At 39.0% G+C, this 22537-nt stretch overlaps 1 protein-coding gene across 1 annotated transcript in view; it reads left to right on the forward strand.

Annotated features, from left to right (window-relative positions):
- LOC136876998 (abasic site processing protein HMCES) overlaps positions 1-20526 on the forward strand; it is a 125282-nt gene extending 104756 nt beyond the window's left edge. The window contains exon 7 of the mRNA XM_067150780.2: positions 17359-20526. Within this exon, the coding sequence (XP_067006881.2) occupies positions 17359-17524 (166 nt within the window). The 3' untranslated portion in view covers positions 17525-20526. The remainder of the gene's footprint in view (positions 1-17358) is intronic.
- Positions 20527-22537: the final 2011 nt, after the last annotated feature.

A 22537-nucleotide genomic window follows, 5' to 3' on the forward strand; every position in this document is an offset into this window, starting at 1 on the left:
GCCACAGCATGAAGCATTGAGAATCCAGGGTTCTTCTGTAGCACTTTATTAAGCTTGTCACAAATTCTATCCCCAGTGGGGTCTGGAGCTAAGCTGACTTTTTCTTTCACTTCTTCTAGCAAATCCAATTATTTATAAGTAGGTTTCTCTGAAGACTCTAGTGCAGAAATAATGGGGACTAAAAGGGAATAACGGGACCTGGTGTAGGCAATTTCTTGAGAACTGGTTACATCCTGTAGATTTTTTTTTTTTTTTTTGCTGAAGTGGTGCACATGACATCTTCAATTAGGAAGAGAACAGCATTTCTGATTGCATCAAAGTGTTCACTGTAGTACACAGTGGCCTGAAGCCAAATCCCCCAGCAAGTAAGGCGTGTTCTGGTGGCAATAAAAGATCAGGTAATTAATTGTGGAATAACTGGATTCGTGCGGGAGCCTTTACAAAAAAAATCTTAATGGAGGAGATCATCTTATTGACTCAAGGAAATTCAACACATATCTGCTCAGCTACATGATTCATAGCACGAGCGAGACAAGTGGTGTTAATCAAAGCATGGTAATATAGCAAGCATCTTGTTTTTGTCCATGTTATTGGGAGCTACTATCTCCTGATTGGTTTTTGTTAACTTCCCGCTGCATATCGAAGCTGGTGAACACGGTGTGTCAGGATCTAATTCTCGAACCATTAACTCACTCGGCACCAATCACGCTGATCGCTGTTTTAAAAGTAGCGCACTGGCCATGCCAAACACGTCAATTGTCTTTTAAGTGCATATGTTCAAATAGTTGATTGTAGCTGCCACAGATGTCACCCAAACGGAGTCTAACTTTCACAGATTCAAAATGAAGGATCAATGTATTGATCAATAAATATGGTAACCACATTCCTTAGTAAAGTAACTTCCTGTTGACAACCGATCACATGCTATCTTCACTTGTTGAGTAACCGCGTGTTTGTTCTCAGGTAGTGTCTTTGCACTCTTGTAAAATGGGCTGTAAATCGTACAAAACTGCAGATTATTTGCAGGAAAGCGATATACGGTGTGTGTTAAAAGAAGTGTACGCTGATTGTGAGCCGGAAAATGATTTAGTGCCTTGTGTGGAGGAAAGTGATAGTGATTCATCTGATTAAGTCACGAGTGCTGAACCTGATGAGGTAGGTCCAGCAATATTTAACAATTTATTTTTGAAGGATATATCTGGTGTTGATTCAGATGACCGATCAGATACCGATCAATCTGGACACAAGCCCAATTATTTGAAGAATGCAGGCATGAGTAAATTACCTAGTGATGATCTTGCATGTTGTTTTTCACACTGGCATTTGTCATTTCTCAAAATTGGAAACTAACCGATGCGCTGAACAATTTTTGAGCACAGTAGCAAGACCATTTACTAAATACTGCAGGTATGATAATTGGAGGCCTGTTACTTTGGATGAGATGAGCAACTTTTTAGGACTCTGGATGATCACCGGTATCATAAAAAAGCCTAAGTTAGAAATGTATTAGACAGCAAACATGTTTGCTACTCCCATATGCAATGAAGTTATGCTCTTTTTTTTTGCTCGGAGCGTCGACCTATAGAGATCTCAGTTATACCTAGAAATCACTTTCAGCTCATTTTAAGATTTTTTACATTTTAATGATAAAAGAGGAGAAGATTATTGGAGTTAGACTATATAAAGTTAGACCTCTTATCGATCATTTCTGTTCTTTGTTCAAAACTATGTATGTACCTGGTCAGAACCTTGCCCTGGATGAAGGAATGTTTGCTTGGAGGGGAAGACTGGGATTTTGGCTGTATAATCCAGGAAAACTTACAAAGTACGGGATAATGGTAAGAATGGTGTGTGACAGTGTTACGGGGAATAAATATATATATATATATATATATATATAATTTTGAAATTTATTGTTGTCGAAATGGGAACCTTATCAAAACTGTGAAGAATCTTTTACAACCGTTTTTAGAATTTGGTCACATTGTGTACATGGATAACTTTTACAATAGTGTTCAGCTTTCAAAATTATTACAAAGGATGGGTTTTGAGGTAGTTGGTACTATGAGAAAGAATCACGCTATCCCAAAGAAAAGAAAACAGGACACAGACAAACTGAAGAAAGGGGAAATGACATTCAGGATATGTGGTAATATTTTACTGGCTTGGTGAGAGAAGCGAATTGTAAACTTGATATCCACAGTACATTCTGCTCAAATGGTTGAAATACATAATGGGAGTGATGAAACCCAAATCCATAGGTGACCACAATGAATTCATGCATGAGGTTGACACTGCAAATCAGCATATGTCTTACTACCCTTTTCTTGAGGAAAACATAAGCGGACAAAAAAAAAAAAAGTGTTTTTGTATCTCCTTTGTGCAGTCTGTAATTCTCACTCCCTGTACAAAATACATAATCCCAAAAGTTTATCATTGGACTTCCTACAGAACATTATTCAGAGTATGATGCAGACAGATACTCCAACTCCTCCCCTATGGAGTAGCCCAGATAACTCCTATCTCCCAGGTCCAAGTAAGCCCCAAACCTATCAGAAGAGCCCCCAAAAATGATCCTGTTAGCAGATTGGATGGTAACATTTAAAAGCATACATTAGCAAATATTCTTGCATCATCCAAGAAAGAGAAGCCCTCCAGAGGCTGCAGAGTCTGCAAGAAGAAGAATGTGTTTAATTGATTGTACAGTTGAATGTGTGCCGTAAAACTACCTTTGTCTACAATATTTATCCATTTTTTATACAGGTGAAAAGTTATTTGTTGCCTAAAGGCAACAGTATTCAGTAGAGGGTTAAGTGGGCAATATGATGAGCAAGAGTGTCATTTGTCTCATTGATGGAGACCAAGATGTACAAGTCTCCTTATCTTCCATTATTCGCCTGACTGCTTTTTCATAAACAGAGTATAGTTAGTTTTCTTCTTAAAGTAGATTCTGATTGAATGTTCCAGTTACAATATTTTCCTAAAAAAAACTTTTGTAAGAAGAATTTTCAAGTGAGTTGAAGTGAATATTTGCCGACAAATGAACTCTGCATAAGTTTGCATGTAATTAGTCTTAGCTTTCCTTATGTAGTGATTCCGTAATTACTAATCTTTGTTTAAGATTTTCTTTGTAGATTTGCCTGATGTTTAATCCCCTGAACACGTTGACTAAGATGCACCCACCTTTCACTGGACACCTAAAAACAAAAACAAAAACCTATTAATAATCATGAATATTATGCAAGTATATAGACCAGATGAAAATGTGCATGGATGCAAAAAATACACCCATTCATAGGGTCTTACAGCACTTCCTGATTCCTCCAGTAGATACTAAGGTGAATTTTTTTTTTTTTAATGTTCCGTTAGGTTATGTTGGCAACTCTTTTGTTATTACTGTGACCCATAAGCATGGCTGTCTTCCGTATAATATATACATTGTTTCTGAGAATTTTTCTCCATACATTTAGTGGTGTATGAAGATTCCAGAGTTCACTTACATTAGCACATGAGCTCACTAACATTAGCACACGCACAACTGGGATTTTCCTGAGCAACTTGGGAAAACATGGACTGTTATGTACAGTGATAAACATGGTGTAACCTTAACATAACTTCCCTTGAGTTAATATGCACATATCTAAAAGTTTTGAATGACTTTGAACACATCAAGGACTACTTAAAAGTGTAAAACAAAGCCAAACGTATAATACACGAGCTAATAAATATACACATTTAAACCTTATCCCACCTACAACTTAAAACTTTTTTTTTTTAAATTCTTATCGACTCCTCCTAGGATACAAATTACGTCTTGCCTCTTCCTTCACTCTTCGTGCCTCTTGGATTTTCCTGTGGTTTGGTAGGTTCAGTTTCCTTCTCATCATGACTGGATTGCTCCATGTCTGGGGTCATTGATGCCACACCAGCATCTGCCTCCCCTCCAGCTGGAAGATTCTCTCATTCCCTCCAGCTCTCCCTGGACTCGGAGTTGGTTCACCACCTGCTGCTCCATTGTGTGGACTTTGTTTGGAGGGGTGGTCCTCAGCAAGTACACCACGGTTTCCTTCTCAACATGACCAGATTGCCTTCTTCCTGGAGTTGTCGGTGCCACATCGCCATCGGTCTTTCCCTTTGGTGGAATGATTCCCTTGTTGCATCTGACTTACCCTGTATTCTTGGTGGTTGTATTTTTCTCAGTCGGTGCATGGTTGTCCTGCTGTTGGATGTGCTGCCATTCAGTTGCTTTGACCAGAAATGGGAGACGATTGAATTCCCCCCGTCATCGGTGCCGCGTAGCTGGTGTCCAGGGAACAGCCTCTTCAGGGAGATTTTCTTTCATGGCCTGAGGTCCTACTTGTCTGATATTCGCTGAGAGGCGTGATGATGAAGATTTCTCACTAATTTGATCTGATCTGTCTTCCACAGTGTGTGGAATAAATTGTACATTTTGCTGTAACATAGAAATACTTTCATAATCTATTAGCTGCATGTCCCATATTGATAATTCCAATGATCACAAGTATAAAGATTGGAACTTTCCACCTAATCAATACTATTATTTAGTATAAGGTACTTAAAACATTTTACATTACTGTACCGGTTTTGACCCTTCAGTTCCTGAAGAACCGTGATCTTTTTTAAGAATAACATATAATATTAAAATGCTACTTATTCTAATTTTAGATGACTAATTCCAAGTTACATTGATACGTTGATAATGTGTTTGGATGAGAAATGTATAAGTCTAAAATTGTTCAACAATTCATTATGATGTTGCTGATCTTGATGTTCAATCACACACACATTCTTTCAGCTTGCCTCAGATGGAGATTGTCAAGTACAAAACAAACCTAATAAATAGGCGTACAAGTAGTTTGCTGACAGTAATATTACATGAAAAATATACTGGAGAAGTTTTAAGTGAAATACCTCATTTAAGTTAATCTTTGGCCTAAAATATATAAGTCTGGGAAGCAGATGGAGAGCAGCCACTAACCACGTAAGACTGCATGGATAGAATACACATAAAAGAAAAACATGGGTCAGAAATTTTTGGCTGCAGCCTTTGTCAATGGTGTATAGAATAATAATGGTTATTGTTGGCAAGTAGACTCTGCGAGAGGTGAGGGGAATTGGGGAAAGACAGAGAGTAGAATGGAAAAATGGAGACAAGGTTAGGTTAGGTTGATCATAGAAGTTAAAATTTCCATCCATTTCAATTAAATAATAATAATAATAATAATAATAATAATAATAATAATAATAATAATAATAATAATAATTGTATGGCCTTAGTTGCCATGTCCAGACATTTGAATTTGACGCCATCTGGCCGTCTGCTCATCAATTTTGACGTTCTGTTTTACTCTAGGCATACTAGATGGCAGTCAGAGTAAACCGAATCTCTCTTGGGCATCTGTGGCAGAGATTTAATTAATTTTGTCGGGTAAACATCAAATGCATCACCAGAGATCTTTCACATGCCGACATCATACGACATGGAGTGTTGAATGGACTCTTTTCCGCCCTTCAATAATCCGACTACCTCTGCAGGGTTTGAATCCGCTATTATGGGATCCGGAGGCCGACACTCTGCCATTTCAACTGATTATCATTGTGTCAGAAACTTACAATAGAAACAAGGCTGAAGCTAAAAAGTTTTTGACCTATTTTTTTCTTTCATGTGTACTGTATCCATGTGGTAGTACATGGTAAGTTGCTAGTCTCCATGTGTTTCCTAGACATATACCGGTATATATTTATTTTAGTTAGTCCTGCTAGCTTTCTTACATGAACATATTTGGCCTAAAGAGAATGAATGATCAAGAGACCCCTTAACAGTACAGAAGGCAAAGTCAAGAACCATTGATAGAACCCAGCAAAATGGTAAATTTTAATGCCTCTCTCTTCCTGCAGAAAAAATGAAGTAAAAACATACCAGGTACAAAGCCCTCTTGTTTTGATATGAACAATAATGTCACGCAGCTGTGAGCTTGCATTCGGGAGTGGTGGGTTCGAACCACACTGTCAGCAGCCCTGAAGATGGTTTTCCATGGTTTACTGTTTTCACACCAGGCAAATACTGGGACTGTACCTAAACTCTGACTATGGCTGCTTTCTTCCCACTGCCGTCCCATTGTTGCCATAAGACCTGTGTCAGTGTGACATAAAGCCAATTGTAAAAAAAAAAACCTATCAGTCTTACTCTCTCCAAAATGGATCGAAGAATCACTTCTTCAACATCACGTCCAGATTTCTGTGGTTTGTTCCAGGAGTATGTGGGTGACCCTGAAAGAGAAATACACATTTGAAGCCAAAGACACCTGATGAAGATGATAAATTATTATATGAATTTTATATACAATCTTATATTATATATTCACCATTCATAAAAATCCAAGTCTCATCCAAGAAAACAACAAGTTTAGGTTTCTCGCTGTCCTTATTTCACATGTACTCCCTTAGAAAACAGGATCTCGTAAAACATATGTCTTTACTTTCTGCTCATGATTTTTGCCATTTTAATGTCCTACTTAATGCACATTAGCTTCATGTGTTATGAACTCATTGGATACGATTGGCTACTTTATTTTAATTGTTTGCCCAATCCCAAAATTCCCCCCAGAGTTAAAAATATTTTATTTATATACAGTAATCACTCGATAATCCAGCTGATGAGCCCAAATTGGCACACTGGGTGAAATGCTGGCAACAGAAATGAGTTAGCTGGAGAATTTATAATGTCCAATAATAGACCAATTATATTGGTATTACAAATGTACTCATTCGGGACAATTACCTATAGGAATCGATTTCTGTCAAATCCAGCAGATATCGGACCAGAGCACTGCAGAATTGTTGAAAATGCCTGATTACTGAAAATTACTAATAACGCAATTAAAAAGCAAAATATATTAGTGTAATTCATGAGCTTTTCATTAACCACGTCCCGCAGCTGATTTGTCACTTTCATTGATATCAACAATAGCTGTTTTGTTTTGTTTCTAATACTTCCATGTTAGGCCTCAAATTTTCCCATGAAGAAACAATCACATTTTCATCAAGGTTTATCCATATATTACCAAGTGAATAAACCACGTCTTTCAGGTTTGTTTCTTTTGAGGATTTAATCACACTGTTGTCTTGAGACAAAACCATGTACAGAAGGCTCTTTTCATGTTGCATTTTAATAGATTGGATGACATTCTGCTCCATAGGCTGCAAGAGAGGCATTACGTTGGAAGATACGAACATAACACAGATAAAACTGAAACTGTCTTGGGAATTCGAATCCTCATCTGGGTGACCAAGGCAAAGCTTTTTGTGTCAGTTTCTGTTGCTTAAGAAATGTTCTAACTGATGGTACAAACAGTTATTAAACCATCCGGCAAACACAGACTTAGTCATACACCTTTTGCTTCGGTTTTTGCCATCGACAGGAAGGTCAACGTTCTTAAAGGCCCTAGTTTTTTTTGCCTTACCAATCATTAACATGTCCATCTCGTGTGTACAGCTTGCATTGGAACAAGGCATAAATGTGACCCTTACCTTACCTAGTTTGTTTGTGTGTTCAGCACTACGAGTTAAAAATGTCTAGCTTCTACATGGTGAACGTAAGTTTTCTGTGGTAAAAGCCACCAAAACAAACAACTCTCATCTGCACTGTACAGTACACTTGGTCAGGATTAATTAATAGAGAAATGTACACTCAAGTTTGAGCATTAAATAAATTTCACATTTTAGTCTTTGCTATAGTCTGTAATTTCCCTGGTTCTTTTCGTGCATGTTATGATGTGATATCTACTACACTTCTGTCCACACAAAATGCACTTACAATCTTTGTCTGGCTCATGGAACTTCTGGTTTACGCATACCTTGTGGTGAAACCCATGTATGGAGAGTCGTGTTATCACGTGGCGCTGTGTGTTGCACTCTCTAGGCCATCTATCGTCCGTCATCGCTGGTGAGGCGTAGAAGTCGAGGTCGATTTCACTTTTCTTCCTTTCCCTGATGTTTACTAGTGCCCTGCTTGCTTCCATTGATTGTAGGTAGAACTGTGATCGTATGTCTTCTATGAAATACGTCTCCCGCAGCATTTCGTATACCATCCGGGATGGCGCTGTCTTTCCGACTCGGGTAATCCTCTTCATGAACATTGCTTTTATTCTTTCTGTTCTCATCAGGTCTCCGATCTTCAGCTTTTCCCACACGATCTCAATTCCATATGTTATCACTGGCGCTACTGTCGTCTTGAAAAGTCTCATCGCCGTGCTGATTGAAAGGTTTGAAATGTTTTGGATGCTGTATGAGGCTCTGATTGCTGCTGCTGTTCTTTCTTGAATATGTATACCAAAGGACGCCACCGTTGTCTGTAGTGTTACTCCCAAATATTTGTAATTTCGTACCTTTTGTAATGGCTTTTGGTGTAATGTTATGTTGTCTTTGGGCGTTGATTTCCCACCTTTTCTAAAGGTCATTTGTACTGTCTTTTCTTCATTTATCTGTAGGCTGTTTTCCTCCACCCAGGTCTCTAGTCTGCGGACTGCCCTTTGCATATCCTCCTTTTCTTTCGCTCCGATCAGCATGTCATCTGCGTATAGGATCAGCTCTGCTTTTGATCCTTCCTCTACTATGCGGTTCACATCTGCTGTATAAATGTTGAAAAGTGTGGGACTCATGGGATCCCCTTGCATAACTCCGTTCGTCTGTATTATGTCTTCAGAAATTTCTACGTTGTTGTTTATTCGGATTATGTTCCTCCGTAGACATGCTTCAACTATTCTCACTAGTGGGTCTCTCTCGCCGATTGTCAATTTCATTTTCTCGATTAGCTTTCGCCTGTCGATTGAGTCGAATGCCTTCTTGAAATCAACAAAGACTGCGTGATATTTCCCTCCTTTGTGTCTTAAGGCTTCTTCTACCTGATTTATTAGGTATTTCACTGCCTGGACCGTGCTCCTGCCTTTCATAAAACCGAATTGATTTTCTGGAATGTACCCACTGAAGGCTTCCAGTAATCTTTCATTTAGTATCTTCGTGAAAACTTTAAAGGATGCATTTTCTAGTGCTACTCCTCTAAATGAGTCTAGTGATGTTCTGCTCCCTTTTCCTTTGAACAATATCTTTAGAGTCGCTGTGTTCCATCCCTCTGGTATCTTCCCAGTCTGTATACATTTGTTCATTAGGTCTTTCCACAGTTCTTCCATCTCGCCAAGTGAATCTTTTAAGTGTTCCTTGTAAATTTTGTCTGGTCCTGCGGATTTCTTGTTTCTCCCTCCTTGTATTGCTTTCCTAATTTCATACGTTGTTATTGGCTCCACAGCATGCGCGGGTTCTGCTGTTTCTATGTCATATGCTTGCTTCAGCCCTTCCTTATTCAGTATGTTCGAGAAATGATGTTCCCACTTCTCCATATGAATTTCTCCTGTTGCAATTGACGTCTTCTTTTTCAGCGCTATGTATGGGTCTGATTTTGCTTCCTCGGCTTGTTTCCTTCCTTGTTTCTCTGTATATTCTTCTTTTTTCTTTTTTATTAGTTCTTTATATTTTTTCCTTTTCTCTGCATATGCTGTTAAGTCTTCTGGGCGTCTGTATAATTTTGCTGCATTCAGGGCCTTTAGAGTTGCTTTTCTTTCCTTGTAACACTCTTGGTCAAACCAAGCTTGTGCGTGTCTTCTTTTCTTTACTATAATAGCTTTCGTTATTACTTTGGTGGCTGTTTCTAGGGCTTCTTCTAGTCTTTCTTCTTCTATTAGGTTTCTAGCTTTCCCGATGTTTTCCTCGCTTTCTTCTACTGTTTCCCGCTGGATTTTTCTAGTATATATACTTGGTCTTTTTGCTTCCTTCCTCTTTTGTTGGATTTCCATGGGTAGGCGTGTCGTTATAGGTATGTGTTTCCTTATTGGTGCTGCCGATGAGTTCCATAGGCCTTCTTGTTTACACAATTGTAGTTGTACTCCTCTAAAAAATAGTAGGTCGATGGCACTATGACCGTTATGTGCAAAGTAGGTTGGTGTTTCTTTTTTGTTCGCTATTTTGAAGCCTTCTTCTTCCAGTGTCTCAAGAAGGATGCGAGTTTTGGTATTTTCTTTGTCTATCCTGCAGTTAAAATCTCCGGCAATTATAACGTTCTTTTCTGCTTTCGTTTGTTCTATGGCTATAGATATTTTATCCATTATGTTTTCTTTAGGTGTATTTGGCTGAATATAAATTCCTATTATCGTAATTTCTGATGTGATTATTGTGACCATGTTTTCCTCCTTGATGATTCGCTTGATATCTCCCAGTTTCCCTTTTATGAAGATTGTGACTCCCCCTGCTGGTCTTCCTTCCGTCGGGGTCGCTAGCGTGTGTATACCATAGTAACCTTGCAAGTCCATTGGTTCCGTGAGGAATGTCTCTGTCAGTATCATAACATCTGTGTCGTCTATTGTCTTCTGTGATATGTGGGGTATTGCGTTTCTTATTCCCTCTACATTCCATAATAATACACTTATTTCCGTGCTCGAGCAAGGTCCCTTCTTCTTTGGCAATTGGGTGAGATGTTTACTGGAGTTCCACCCCTCGTTCTTCCTCTGGTCTCCTATCATATCTCCGAAAGCGAAATCTTCTGACTTTTATTCCCGGTGGCCAGAAATCCGCGCTCTGTGCATCTTCCAGATAGATATATGGGAAACCGACCTTAAAAGCTTTTCTGTCTCCCAGTGTATGAAGTTCTTCACATTCTATGTGTCCTATGATGCCATTCCTTTCCAAGAATTTTCTTATATTTGTTGCCGTGGTGCACTGTTTAAGCCGACCTACGTGCAGCCATGCCATTTTTTCTGCCGCTTCTAGTTCACAGTCATCATTTTGTCTTTGATTGGTTAAGGGCGATATGTTATTCCATTTGTTTCTCGTTTCCCTTATTGTCTCTCTCTGGCGAATTTGATTCTTCTCTTCGCGTGTACTAGTGCTTGTTTCATCGAATGCATTTTGTGCTGTCCTGACCGTGTGGTTTATTTCTGTTGTAATTTTGCTTTTTAGACTTTGGTTAACTTTTTGCTCAATTATTTGATCTAGCTTGTTTTCCAGGAATTCCATTATGCTTTCTAATTTCTAATTTCTCATTTACTGTCTCGACATTTATTGTCGTCTGCTTGACTATAGCGTTATTGCGTTTCTTGCCTTGTGTTATTGGAAATGTAGGATTTGCTGCGTGTTGTATTCTTCCTTGGTGGTTTCCCTCGTCATCGGCAGATGGTGTGCTATTCTGACTCCCAGTTGCACTTTTATTTATGCGGCCAAGAGATGTCCTCATGTTATTTGTTTCCCCGAATGTTTTCTGGGAACGATCTATGCCCTCTATATCTTTACCATCCGGATTGCTGCTCTCTCCAGTTGTTGGCGCCTTTGCCTGGTTGTCTTCCCCTCGTGTTTCTGTTGTTGCGTCTATAGATGGTGCCACCTGTCTCGCGCTGCTGCTTTCGTCCCCTTCTTCTTCCAAGTCAATGTGATGTTTTCTAACCTCTACCGTTGTATTTGCTTCGAAAATATCCACGCGATTTCCTGGCTTCACATTTTCCTCTATTGCTTTGATATATTCTGTTAGAGTACTCACTGCGTTCAGAATGTTGTCTTTGGTGTCCTTCTTCATATATCCTCCCGTTTCAGCTATATTTCTTAGTTTTTGTAGAGCGCTTTTTGCTTGCACTTCCATTTCTTTCCACCCATTGTACTCAACAGTCGAATACCAAAACATCATTTAAATTTTCCAACTAGCCCTCACTGACCTGAAAATCATCTTTATTCATAATTTTGGGTGTCTCCAAAAATAGGTGTATGCTTAGTATGTTTTTTCAAAAACTTAAAATAGAGGTTTCCTTCAACTTAGGAAACTTGCCAGTTTTCAATTTTTTTCTACCCTCTTTTCACATTTTCATTTTTGTTAAGGAAAGCTTTTATCTTGTCACTGCTCTTCCTTATGTCGTGAATTGTAGCTAGACCAACACCATATTTTTTAGTGAGACTAACTAATGTGTCACATTTTTAAGTTGTTTTAAAATCGTATTTTTATCCACATTAACAGTGAACAGACATTTTTTAACATGCAGCGCTGCACACACTAACAAAAAAATACAGTGATGAAATACAGCATGTTAGAAAGTAAATGTAGACTCGTACAGACAATGTTCGGATACAGAACAGACTGATTGAGGGCAGACAAAGCATTATCACCCTGCCATCCACAACTGACAATGACTTGTCTTTAATTCACACACACACTAGCTGCCTGTGTAAAAGCTCCGGTTTACTGGGAGGGCCGGATTGATGAAGTGCCAGATTATAGATGGGATATTGTATTTCATATGTTTCAGACCACAGTAAGTAGATTGCAGGCTACTACTATTCCATGTAGGAAATGCAATCACCAAATCTTAAATTGCAAATATGCACCCCACATATTACCCACACCCTTATTTTCTCGTTTGAAGTTTGGAAAGAAATGTGTGTTGCGTGCTTATAAATATGGTTCATTACTTCTTCAATTTTTATTGTTCATTTTTCTGTACCCTTCTGTATCAGACTGCCTGGGCTTTTGTGAGGACACTGTCGTAAAACTGAGCTCATTATATTACTGCAGTTAATAACAGGTTTCTCAAATTTGTTTAGAGCATGGTTTCCAAGCATTTTTGTAATTGAGTGCTTTTCAGGAAAAGTGTGTGTCACGGAGGACTAATTTTTACCTAGCACTTATGTGACTCTGCTTTGTGATGATGGAATGTAAAATTTTGATTTAGAATTTTAGATGTGGAATTATGCATTGTTTCATTCAAAAAATCTACCTAATTTCACAAAATACATTTACAAAACTGAAAGCAACAAAACAATGTGAGGCAACAAAATATAAAATAAACTCAAAAAAATGTATTGTAAATCCATAACATATAAAGTTACTTTTTAAGTTCCAGAGACACACACACAGAGAGAGACAGACATGATCTGAGTGGCTCAGATGGTTGTTCAATCCTGGCTCAGTCCGGAAGTATTTGAAGGTGCTCAAATGCATCAGCACCGTATTAGTAGATTTACCGACATGTAAAAGAACTCCTGCAGGACAAAATTTGCCACATCGGCATCTCTGAAAACTTTACAAGTAGTAAGTGAATGTAAAACTAATAACATTATCTTCTGACATAGTAGAGGATGGGTTTACAACCCTAAAGTTTTCTTTCATTTCTTCACGAGTTCTTCCAGAAAATAACTTGACTGGGCTAGTTGGCCGTGTGGTTAGGAACGCGCAGCTGTGAGCTTGCATCCGGGAGATGGTTCGAACCCCACTGGCATTAGTCCTGAAGATGGTTTTCCATAGTTTTCCATTTTCACACCAGGCAAATGCTGGGGCTCTACCTTAATTAAGGCCATGCCCGCTTCCTTTCCACTCCTAGGCCTTTCCTATTCCACCATTGTCATAAGACCTATCTGTGTCAGTGAGATGTAAAACAATGCGTAAAAAAATACTACTTGACAACTGAATCAGAGTTGGTAGGTGAACTTGCAATTCGTTTAATTTCCAGGTATATCCGAATGTAGGTCGTCTTTGAATTCTTTTACCATTGGAAAGCTGTCAAGATTTCATTTTTTCAGTGATTTACCCAATATTTTATTTCTGGCATCTAAAACAGAAAATTCTTTTCCTTGAACTGAGAGCTTAAATTATTAACTTTTTGAGAATTATATGCCAAATTTAATTACCCAGCGTTCATCACAAAACCTATCTCCCAAAGCACATTGTCAGGCATGAAGGTTCTCACTTCAGCCATCATGTCAGAAAGCTGAGTCAAACTCTTGCCTTGGAAGAGCCACTTTATTTCAGTGTGAAGTGTATTTTTATTAATTTTTTTGTTTTGTTTAATGGTTTAGAATCGCATTAACACAGAGAAGGATTTCAACAAAGGATGGATGAGAAGGGGTTAGAATTGGAAAGGTAGTGGCTGTGGCCATAATTAGGGCGTGTGAAGAAGTAAAAACATATACAAACTCCCCGTATCATTCCATAACACTTTGAATAGTCTGGTATTCTTAGATCATGGTTTGATAAAATTATTTTCACACTTTTGCTCAGGACTTCCTTTTGAGGAAGATGGCATGTTCTTCACAGCAAGCGACTGGTGGTGTAGGACATAGTGGCTTTTGCTACAATCCTTAACTTTATGTTTTCTTCTTGAGATAACACCATACGTCTTAATGCCATTCATCACGAAAAATTTTAATTTCAGTGCCACTTGCACCAAACAGTTTATTGTCTGGTAACAATGCCCAATTTCTGTTATTATACACAACTTGTAGAAGACCAAGTATACTTGTAGCTCCTAGCCACCTCTCAAGAGTCACCAGAGTGCACTGCAGAAGCTCTATTATTTCTACTTGATATTTACCAACACATGATACATGGTCATGCAAAAATTCACAATTTTAAGACCTGGTCACTTCTATTTCTGTATCTTCCATCTCTTCATGGAACGTAGTCTGGGAACCACTGCTTGAGCCTACAGATGTTGAATTATCATCATTTTCCCTTATCCAGGTGCAACCATATCAGGAAAAATATGGTTCTTCTCCATTTTATTCTCTCTCTATTGCTGCTGGACAGAGTGGCTCAGGTGGTATAAGCCTGGTCTTCTGAGACCATGTTGGCTGATTGCAATCCCAGCTCAGTGCAGTAGTATTCGATGGCACTCAAATTCAGCAGTCCCATGTCGGTATGTTTGTTGGCATGTTAAAGAACTCCCATAGGAATAAGTTCAGACACTTAAGTATCACTTAAAACCGTAATAAAAGTAGTTAGGATGTAAAAACAATAACATTATTATCTCTCTATGTCCATCACTGTGTTCCATAAGTTTGCCCAATTTCATACTTCAGAAGAAATGTGATTTTTTTAAAGTCTCCTTTAGCCATGAATTTTGAAATAATTTAATCTGCAAAATGTTTTAATATATAAAATAAGAGTTTTGTCTGTACATTGCTCAGAATTTAAAAAGGATGGTATTTCTGTATCAGTCGTATCCACAGTAACAAGGAAATGCAGTTTTTAATTTTCCGTAATTTCTGTCTGTCTGTCTGTCTGTCTGTCTGTCTGTCTGTCTGTCTGTCTGTCTGTCTGTCTGTCTGTCTGTCTGTCTGTCTGTCTGTCTGTCTGTCTGTCTGTCTGTCTGTCTGTCTGTCTGTCTGTCTGTCTGTACACGCATCACGAGAAAACGGGTGAAGAGAATTTAATGAAAATTGGTATGCAAAGTCAGGGAATAAGTCGCTACAATCTAGGCCATAAATAATTTTATTCATGCTGAGTGAAATGGTAGTTTAGGGAAAGGCCTAAAATGTAATTCTCATATATTTATGGTATTAGTGATCGTATCTTAATAAAAATCGGTATGCAAAGTCGGGGATTAAGTCGCTATAATCTAGGCCATAAATAAATTTTTCACGCTGATTGAATTGGTAGTTTAGGGGCAGGCCTAAATTTAATTCTCAGATATTTATGTTATTAGTTGTTTTATCTTAATGAAATCGGTAGGCAAAGTCGGGGAATAAGTTGCTATAATCTAGACTATAAATAATTGTATTCACGCTGAAAAAATGGTAGTTTAGGGGAAGGCCTAAAATTTAATTCTCAAATATTTATGTTATTAGTGGTAAATACTACATAACTAAAGTAGTATTAAATTTCTGATCATTTATGTCTTATACATTGTTAAAGTACCGGCTATTATCACAGAGGTATTCATGAATTGGGATTTTTGTTACTAAATCCATATCAGCGCCGAGTCATGAGAAAATGGGTAAACAGAATTTAACGAAAATAGGTATGTAAAGACGGAGAATAAGGAACTACAATCTATGCTATAAATAATTTTATAAGATGCCCTAATATCACAGAGTCGAAAGAAAACTAAATGTGAAGGCCTACAATATAGAAATCTTATAAAATTGATCAACAGTAACATTACATTTACCATTGTTTGCTTTGATGTGCTTTGTGTCGTCTGTTGCCACTCATCTCTGATAGAGAATTACTGCTGCATACCGATATTGTTTTAAAATGCTTTTTCATTGCACTGAACGATGGCGACGATGGGATAGGAAGGGGTAAGAGTGTGAAGGAAGCGGCCTTGGCCTTAATTAAGGTACAGTCCCAGCATTTGCCTGGTGTGAAAATGGGAAAACACGGAATACCATCTTCAGGGCTGCCAACAGTGGGGTTCGAATCCACTATCTCCCGGATGCAAGCTCACAGCTGCGTGCCCCTAATCACACGGCCAACTCTCCCGGTCGTCGTACAGAGTGTAACAGCCTGCCTGAATATTGGCGGGAAGTAGCTGGGGTGTTAGATAACTTTCTTCTTTAACATGCCATTTCTCTGGTTCATAAATTTTCTGATACTACGGGTACTGGTACGTAACACACTGGTTCATCACAGCATTCGAGCAATTCAATCCGTACTCTGAGGCACTGATTGGAATGAGCAGTGTGGATATAACGGAATAATGGCAGAGGAGTGTTCATGGCTGTCTGCGGCCTGGTCCTTCCAGCTCTGGAACTTTGGACTGTTAGATCGGCACCGTAGTATTGTTCGTTATAAGTGAGAAAATGTGCGGTTTTTCACTTGATCGAGTGTTTTATGTGATAACATTGCTTTTAATAGCTACATTCTTACTGGCGTTTTTGTAATGACCTATGTTGACTTCAGTTAGGAAAACCATAAAGTCTGTCTTTCTGAGAATCCCGTAGCGAAGCACGGATACATCAGCTAGTGTTTTAATAAAGTCAAGAAATTATAAGTTAAATGTCATCGTTTGAAGGTAATCTAAAGCACTTTATATGGATTACATGACCTTCAAATGATCAAGGGACTCCAACTCACTTAACACAAGATTCTTCTTTCAGCTTTCTTAAAAACACCTTCCACAGAAAGAAAAAAACATTGAGTGATCAAGGGGCCTTGGCCAAGTTTAACTTACTCTTCTGAAATCAAGGATATTGCTATTAGCCCTTGGTCCGTTGGTCCCTTCATTTTCCCTCCTTTTATGATCTTCTTACTACAGTATCTTAATGCTTTTATGTAAAACTTTTACTTTTTCAGTCATGTGTGGCTGGATGACCTTTGCCTTTACATCCCTTAAAATGAATTATCAATGAGATAATGTCTTGAGATTAATGCTTTACCAAGAGTTAAAAACCTTAAGTGATAGAAATTATTTCTTGAACTCTGGATATGTACTATTTTTACCAGATTATTTTTTTTTTATTTTTTATTTTTTATTTTATGATTCTTAAATTTTGCCTGATGTTAACTGCATATGTTTTCATTTTCAGGAAGCCAGAAGTCAAGAAGTCTGCAAGTGGCTCATTTATGGATGCGTGGATAAAGAAGGCAAATACCCCTGTAAAACGGGAATCACATTCCAAATCTCCTGAAGCTAAACACGTGAAGACTGAGCCCAAGGATTCTCCCGTTTTAAAAGAAGTGGAAACTGTTTGAGAGATCTCTTTGTTCAGAATAACTGAAGATGTTTGATCAAACTCACTCCAATCGAAGCAAGTAAAAGTTAAACCGAATTACCTCTATTCCAAAGATTATCAGCTTTATGGCCTGAAAGCTTGTAGAAGTTGAAGAACAGTGGACATTAGCAGACCAGGTGCCTAATTTCATCAGGACAGAATATTGGCAAGAAATACTTTACCAAGTCTCCAAGCTTTTCTTAAACTCTATAATTTAATTCATACCATGATAGTACTGCTGCCCCAGTTCCATTATATGCAGGGAACAGTGACTTGTGAAGAAATGACTTTTAAACTGTTTTTATAATAGTGTCTACCTTCCATTTACCCCTGTTTTATGGGACAAGCAGGCTTTCTTATTTTTCTAACAAGGATGGTTTAGCTCTTGAGCTTTAAGTGACAGCAGGTTCCTAATAATTATTGCTTTGGGACAAGAAAACTCTTGTCATTTTTCTTGGAGGAAGTTGTGCTGTCCAATTCTGGAACGATAAACGTTAATGTATCCCTTAGTGTTTTAACTTATTGAATTAGTATTAATTTTATGTGTAGTAGTCAGTAAAGTCAGTCAGTCAATCCAGAATTTAAACACATAGTAAAGAAGCAAGCTATTAGTCAGCTAGTGTGTTGATCAGTCAGCAATGCCATTAAACAGATCAGCCTGCCATTCAGTGAATCATTCAGTCATGAAGTTTGGCAGAAGTTCACAACTAATGAAACATTGCCAGCAGTGACCAGGCTCCGAACTGAATGTTACATTAAATACAATTATGTGTAGAAAGCTCCATTTTAATCTTCTCTCATTTAACTTTCCTGGGTCAGATCTTCTCTCTTGTCCTCAAAAATGTCAGGTTTACAATCATAAGGGTTTTTCATTTTGTGCACAATATGATCTCATTGTTACCAGATACTGTGCACTGTGCTTTGGAGGTCAAAACTCTTCAGTAAGGTGACTTCTGTTCTAGAGTTAAGCTGCTTAAATTGAAATGAAATGTATGTAAATGAATCATGCATCATCAGTCAGCAGCCTGCCTCTCTGTCAATAGTGAACTTCAGTCACAATCAGTTAGTCATTTGGTTGGTGCATTAATCAAATAGTAATTCAGTTGATTAATCCATCAATCAGTTTATCATTCAGCCAGGCATTCATTACCCACCCATTCATTCAATAAACCATAGAATTAACTAATTGATTCCTGTTTCAGTTTAAATTGCACTAACATCTAGGTTATCGGCCTTATTATTGGAACAGGGTATTTCTAACCCAAGGAAAAAGAGGATCAGGTGAGAAAAGCTAATGTCATAAAATGCAAGAAAATAAAATGTTTGTAATGGTTCCAAATGTATTACTCTAAGGTTGGACGAGAAAGTTGACAAAGGCAGGTCCAGCTCTGTTTCTAACTGATTTGCATGCTGGCCTTTGGTCCAAGGAGTCCGGGATTCGATTCCTTGTTGCATCAGGGATTTTAACCTTCCTCTGGCTCAAGGAGCTGGATCCGTGGTGAAGGGGTAGCATGTCTGCCTCTTACCCGGAGGCCCCGGGGTCGATTCCCGGCCACAGCAGCGATTTTTACTTGGACCTGAGGGCTGGTTCGAGGTCCACTCAGTGTACGCGATTAGAATTGAGGAGCTATCTGACGGTGAGATAGCGGCCTCGGTCTAGAAAGCCAAGAATAACGGCTGAGAGGATTCGTCGTGCTGAGCACACGACACCTTATAATCTGCAGGCCTTCGGGCTGAGCATCGGTTGCTTGGTAGGCCAAGGCCGTTCAAGGGCTGTAGTTCCATGGGGTTTGGTTTGTTTTCTGGCTCAATGACTGGGTATTTGTGCCTTCATCAGCATTAAATTGTATCCTAGTTAGGGTCCCATCCTCACAGACGCACAGGTCCATGGGTGGCTACTCTAAAGAACTATACCTGGCCTGTCATTTGTTTATTTACTAGAGCCATGGCACCATGAAATAGATTTATCAAATTCATCTGGATCCTTGTTATTATTGCTCACGTTTCACAAGATGAGAGTCCCTCTCGGAATAATTAAAGTGACACTCAATAAAGCAGCCAGCTGGGCAGTAAATCAACCATTCACCAGTGGAAAGGCCCAAGCATTGCTAAAACTGACCTGTTGGGTTCCTTCTGCATTTGTACTATGTCTTTTACTACGTGTGTTCATCCAATTTTAGTTGTAACTGCACATGCAACTTTGTTTCTTACCTTTATCTATAGCCAGGCTGAGTGGCTCAGATGGTTGAGCCGCTGGCTTTCTCACTCCAACTTTGCAGGCTCGATCCTGGCTCAGTCGGTATACTTACTGCCACATAAAAGAACACTTGCGGGACATAATTCCGGCACCTCAGTATCTCTGAAAACCAGCAGAAGTAAATAGTGGGACATAAAAATAACAACATTAACATTTTAGTTTTCCTGTATTTATCTTGTTTATTCCTTCTCTTGCACTTTCCATATCAAGACTAAATATCTGTTGAAATGTCCCTTCGTTGTTGAAGCCCACCTTCTGATAAAGCTGGGAATTAGAGAAATTACATGATTGGGTGCTGATTAGAACTGGAATGTGAAGATGGCATTGTATGAAGATGCAGAGACTGCCCCTGCCCTTTTGTGTTTTCATATTTGTTCGTGTTTCCTCTTTCTGTTGTTCCCTCTTCTCACACTGACATGTCATTGCGTTTATCCTGTTACATGTTCGTATTCATGTATTGATTTGTCACTCGTTGATTCCTTTCCATTACTTATAGTTTTGTAATATTAAACTTCAGAGAACTTTCATTGTTTTTCTTCTATATAAATACCCTATCTCCATCTGCGAGTGACCTGATTACCAGAAAGTTAAGTTTTTCCACTTCATCAGAAATTTCAAAATTCTTTTCTGGCCATTACACAGGTTGGGCATCATCAATTTCATTTCAAAATATATAGGAAAAATCTACTTTGCTCAAAGCTGTCATGGTGTTTGAGTGCTGTTCTAATTGTGTATTCTCTATGTATACTACATTCTCTAATAACTGAAAGCTCAATTTTAAGGTACTATTGTTCCAAAGAAAACTCTTTATTTCAGGATAGGCCAATAAATGCACGCATACATGCACGCGCGCGCACACAGATTCTAATCAACCATGAATGGCCACACTTACTAATTACTGTCTATTTACAAGTCTCTCTTCCTTGTGGTGCAGTAGGCAGTCTAGCCCCTTACTATTACCTGGGGATGGCTGATCCTTACTTTCATACTCCCTGTGGGTGGGGGACGCAGACGAAGAATACACCCACGGTATCCCCTGCCTGTCGTAAGAGGCGACTAACAGGGGCGAACAAGAGGGGATTGTATTAGAACCAAGAAACTACTTGTGATTAGTACCACCACGTGGGGAACACCATGGGTCGCTTTTACTTGCACGTAGCACCACTATGTTAGGTACCAAATTGGTTTGTGATTAGTAGCACGCAGGAGCACCGTGCGGTCAGCCCCCCACTTAAAGTGCACTGTTGGCTTTTTCAGTACCTGTGATTAGTACCACTATATAAGCGACACCATGGTTCTGGCTTGCCTATGATTAATACCCACTATATGAGGAACACCATGGGATAGTACAAGTCCCTGTGGTTAGTACATTTATGTGATGAACACCATAGGTTTGCATTGCCTGTAACTGGCGCCGCAATGTGCGAAACACCATAGGTCTGTATTGCACGTGCGAATTTCATTACCTGTGAGTAGTACCATAGTGTGTGGAATACGACGAGTCTTTGCTACTTTTGATTAGTACCGCACCATGACAAATACCATGGTTCTACTTTCCTAGTGATAAGTACCATTATGAGGGGCCGATGACTTGGATTTTGAACCATCATCGATTCAGTATTGTGTTTTAGAAGCAGTCCCTTGGCCAGTAATACTATTGTTTTATGTCAGTTTCTGTGAATGTGAGGCACTGCGGGTCAGATCCACTGATTGTTTTAAATTCATATCCATCCATTCATTCTTCGTCCTCACGTTTTGAATTCTGATCAGTGGAGGATTTGGGACTTTTAATTTGTCATTACATTTTGTCCCATTTTGTACCATTAGGGGCTGATGACCTAGATGTTAAGCCCCTTTAAACAAAAAGCGTCATCATCATCATCCTTACTTTCATTTCCCCAAGTCTGGTCACTTCATACAGCAGCTGTGTGTAGACTGTTGGATTTGAACACAGGGCTACGGGTAACACAGCACACGATAACTATTCTTTGGTTCGACTCCAGAAACACGTCTAGTAATTCACAGAGTCACATGCAGTGAACATCTAAACAGCAGTAGCTCAGCAGTATTCAAACAGCAGGATGATACTCGCAACAACGAATATTAACACAGGTCCATTTATCCTCACACTTATGCTAGCGGCTACCCTCGCTGATTCACGGCGATTCTCAGTTCACAGAAATACACAAAAACAGTACTCTCAGGTAGTATACAGTCGTCTTCCATTCTGCACGTTGTCTGTAGTCCAGCTACTCACTTGACACTCTGACACACCAACAACAGTTCCTCGTTTAAACCTTGGTGAGACGCTAGTGACAGCCAACACCTTTATCACCCTCAGCCCAGCCACCGAACCCCAACACACGGGGCCCAACACTGACTCCGAGTCCAGTACCAACACTGACTCCACCATGGAGCCCATCATAGTTCTTCCGGCAACTGTCAGTTTGTTTTGATCAAAATTTCTTAATGAAGAAGATGGAAAGGAGTATTTTGATGAAAATGAAAAATTCACAGCCTGTTTCCAGTCATTCGACCGGGTCAGGAATGGAATGAATGAAGCCCCAATCTAGCGGCAAGGATAGGAATTGTGCCGGCTGCCAAAGTCTGTTGCACTACTCTGAGGCAATGATTAATGAATGACAGATTAAATGAGATGATATTGGAGAGTGTTGCTGAAATGAAATATGACAGGGAAAACCGGAGTACCTGGAGAAAAACCTGTCCCGCCTCCGC

This window comes from Anabrus simplex, chromosome 7, assembly GCF_040414725.1.
Source record: "Anabrus simplex isolate iqAnaSimp1 chromosome 7, ASM4041472v1, whole genome shotgun sequence".
NCBI classification, from domain to species: Eukaryota; Metazoa; Arthropoda; class Insecta; order Orthoptera; family Tettigoniidae; genus Anabrus; species Anabrus simplex.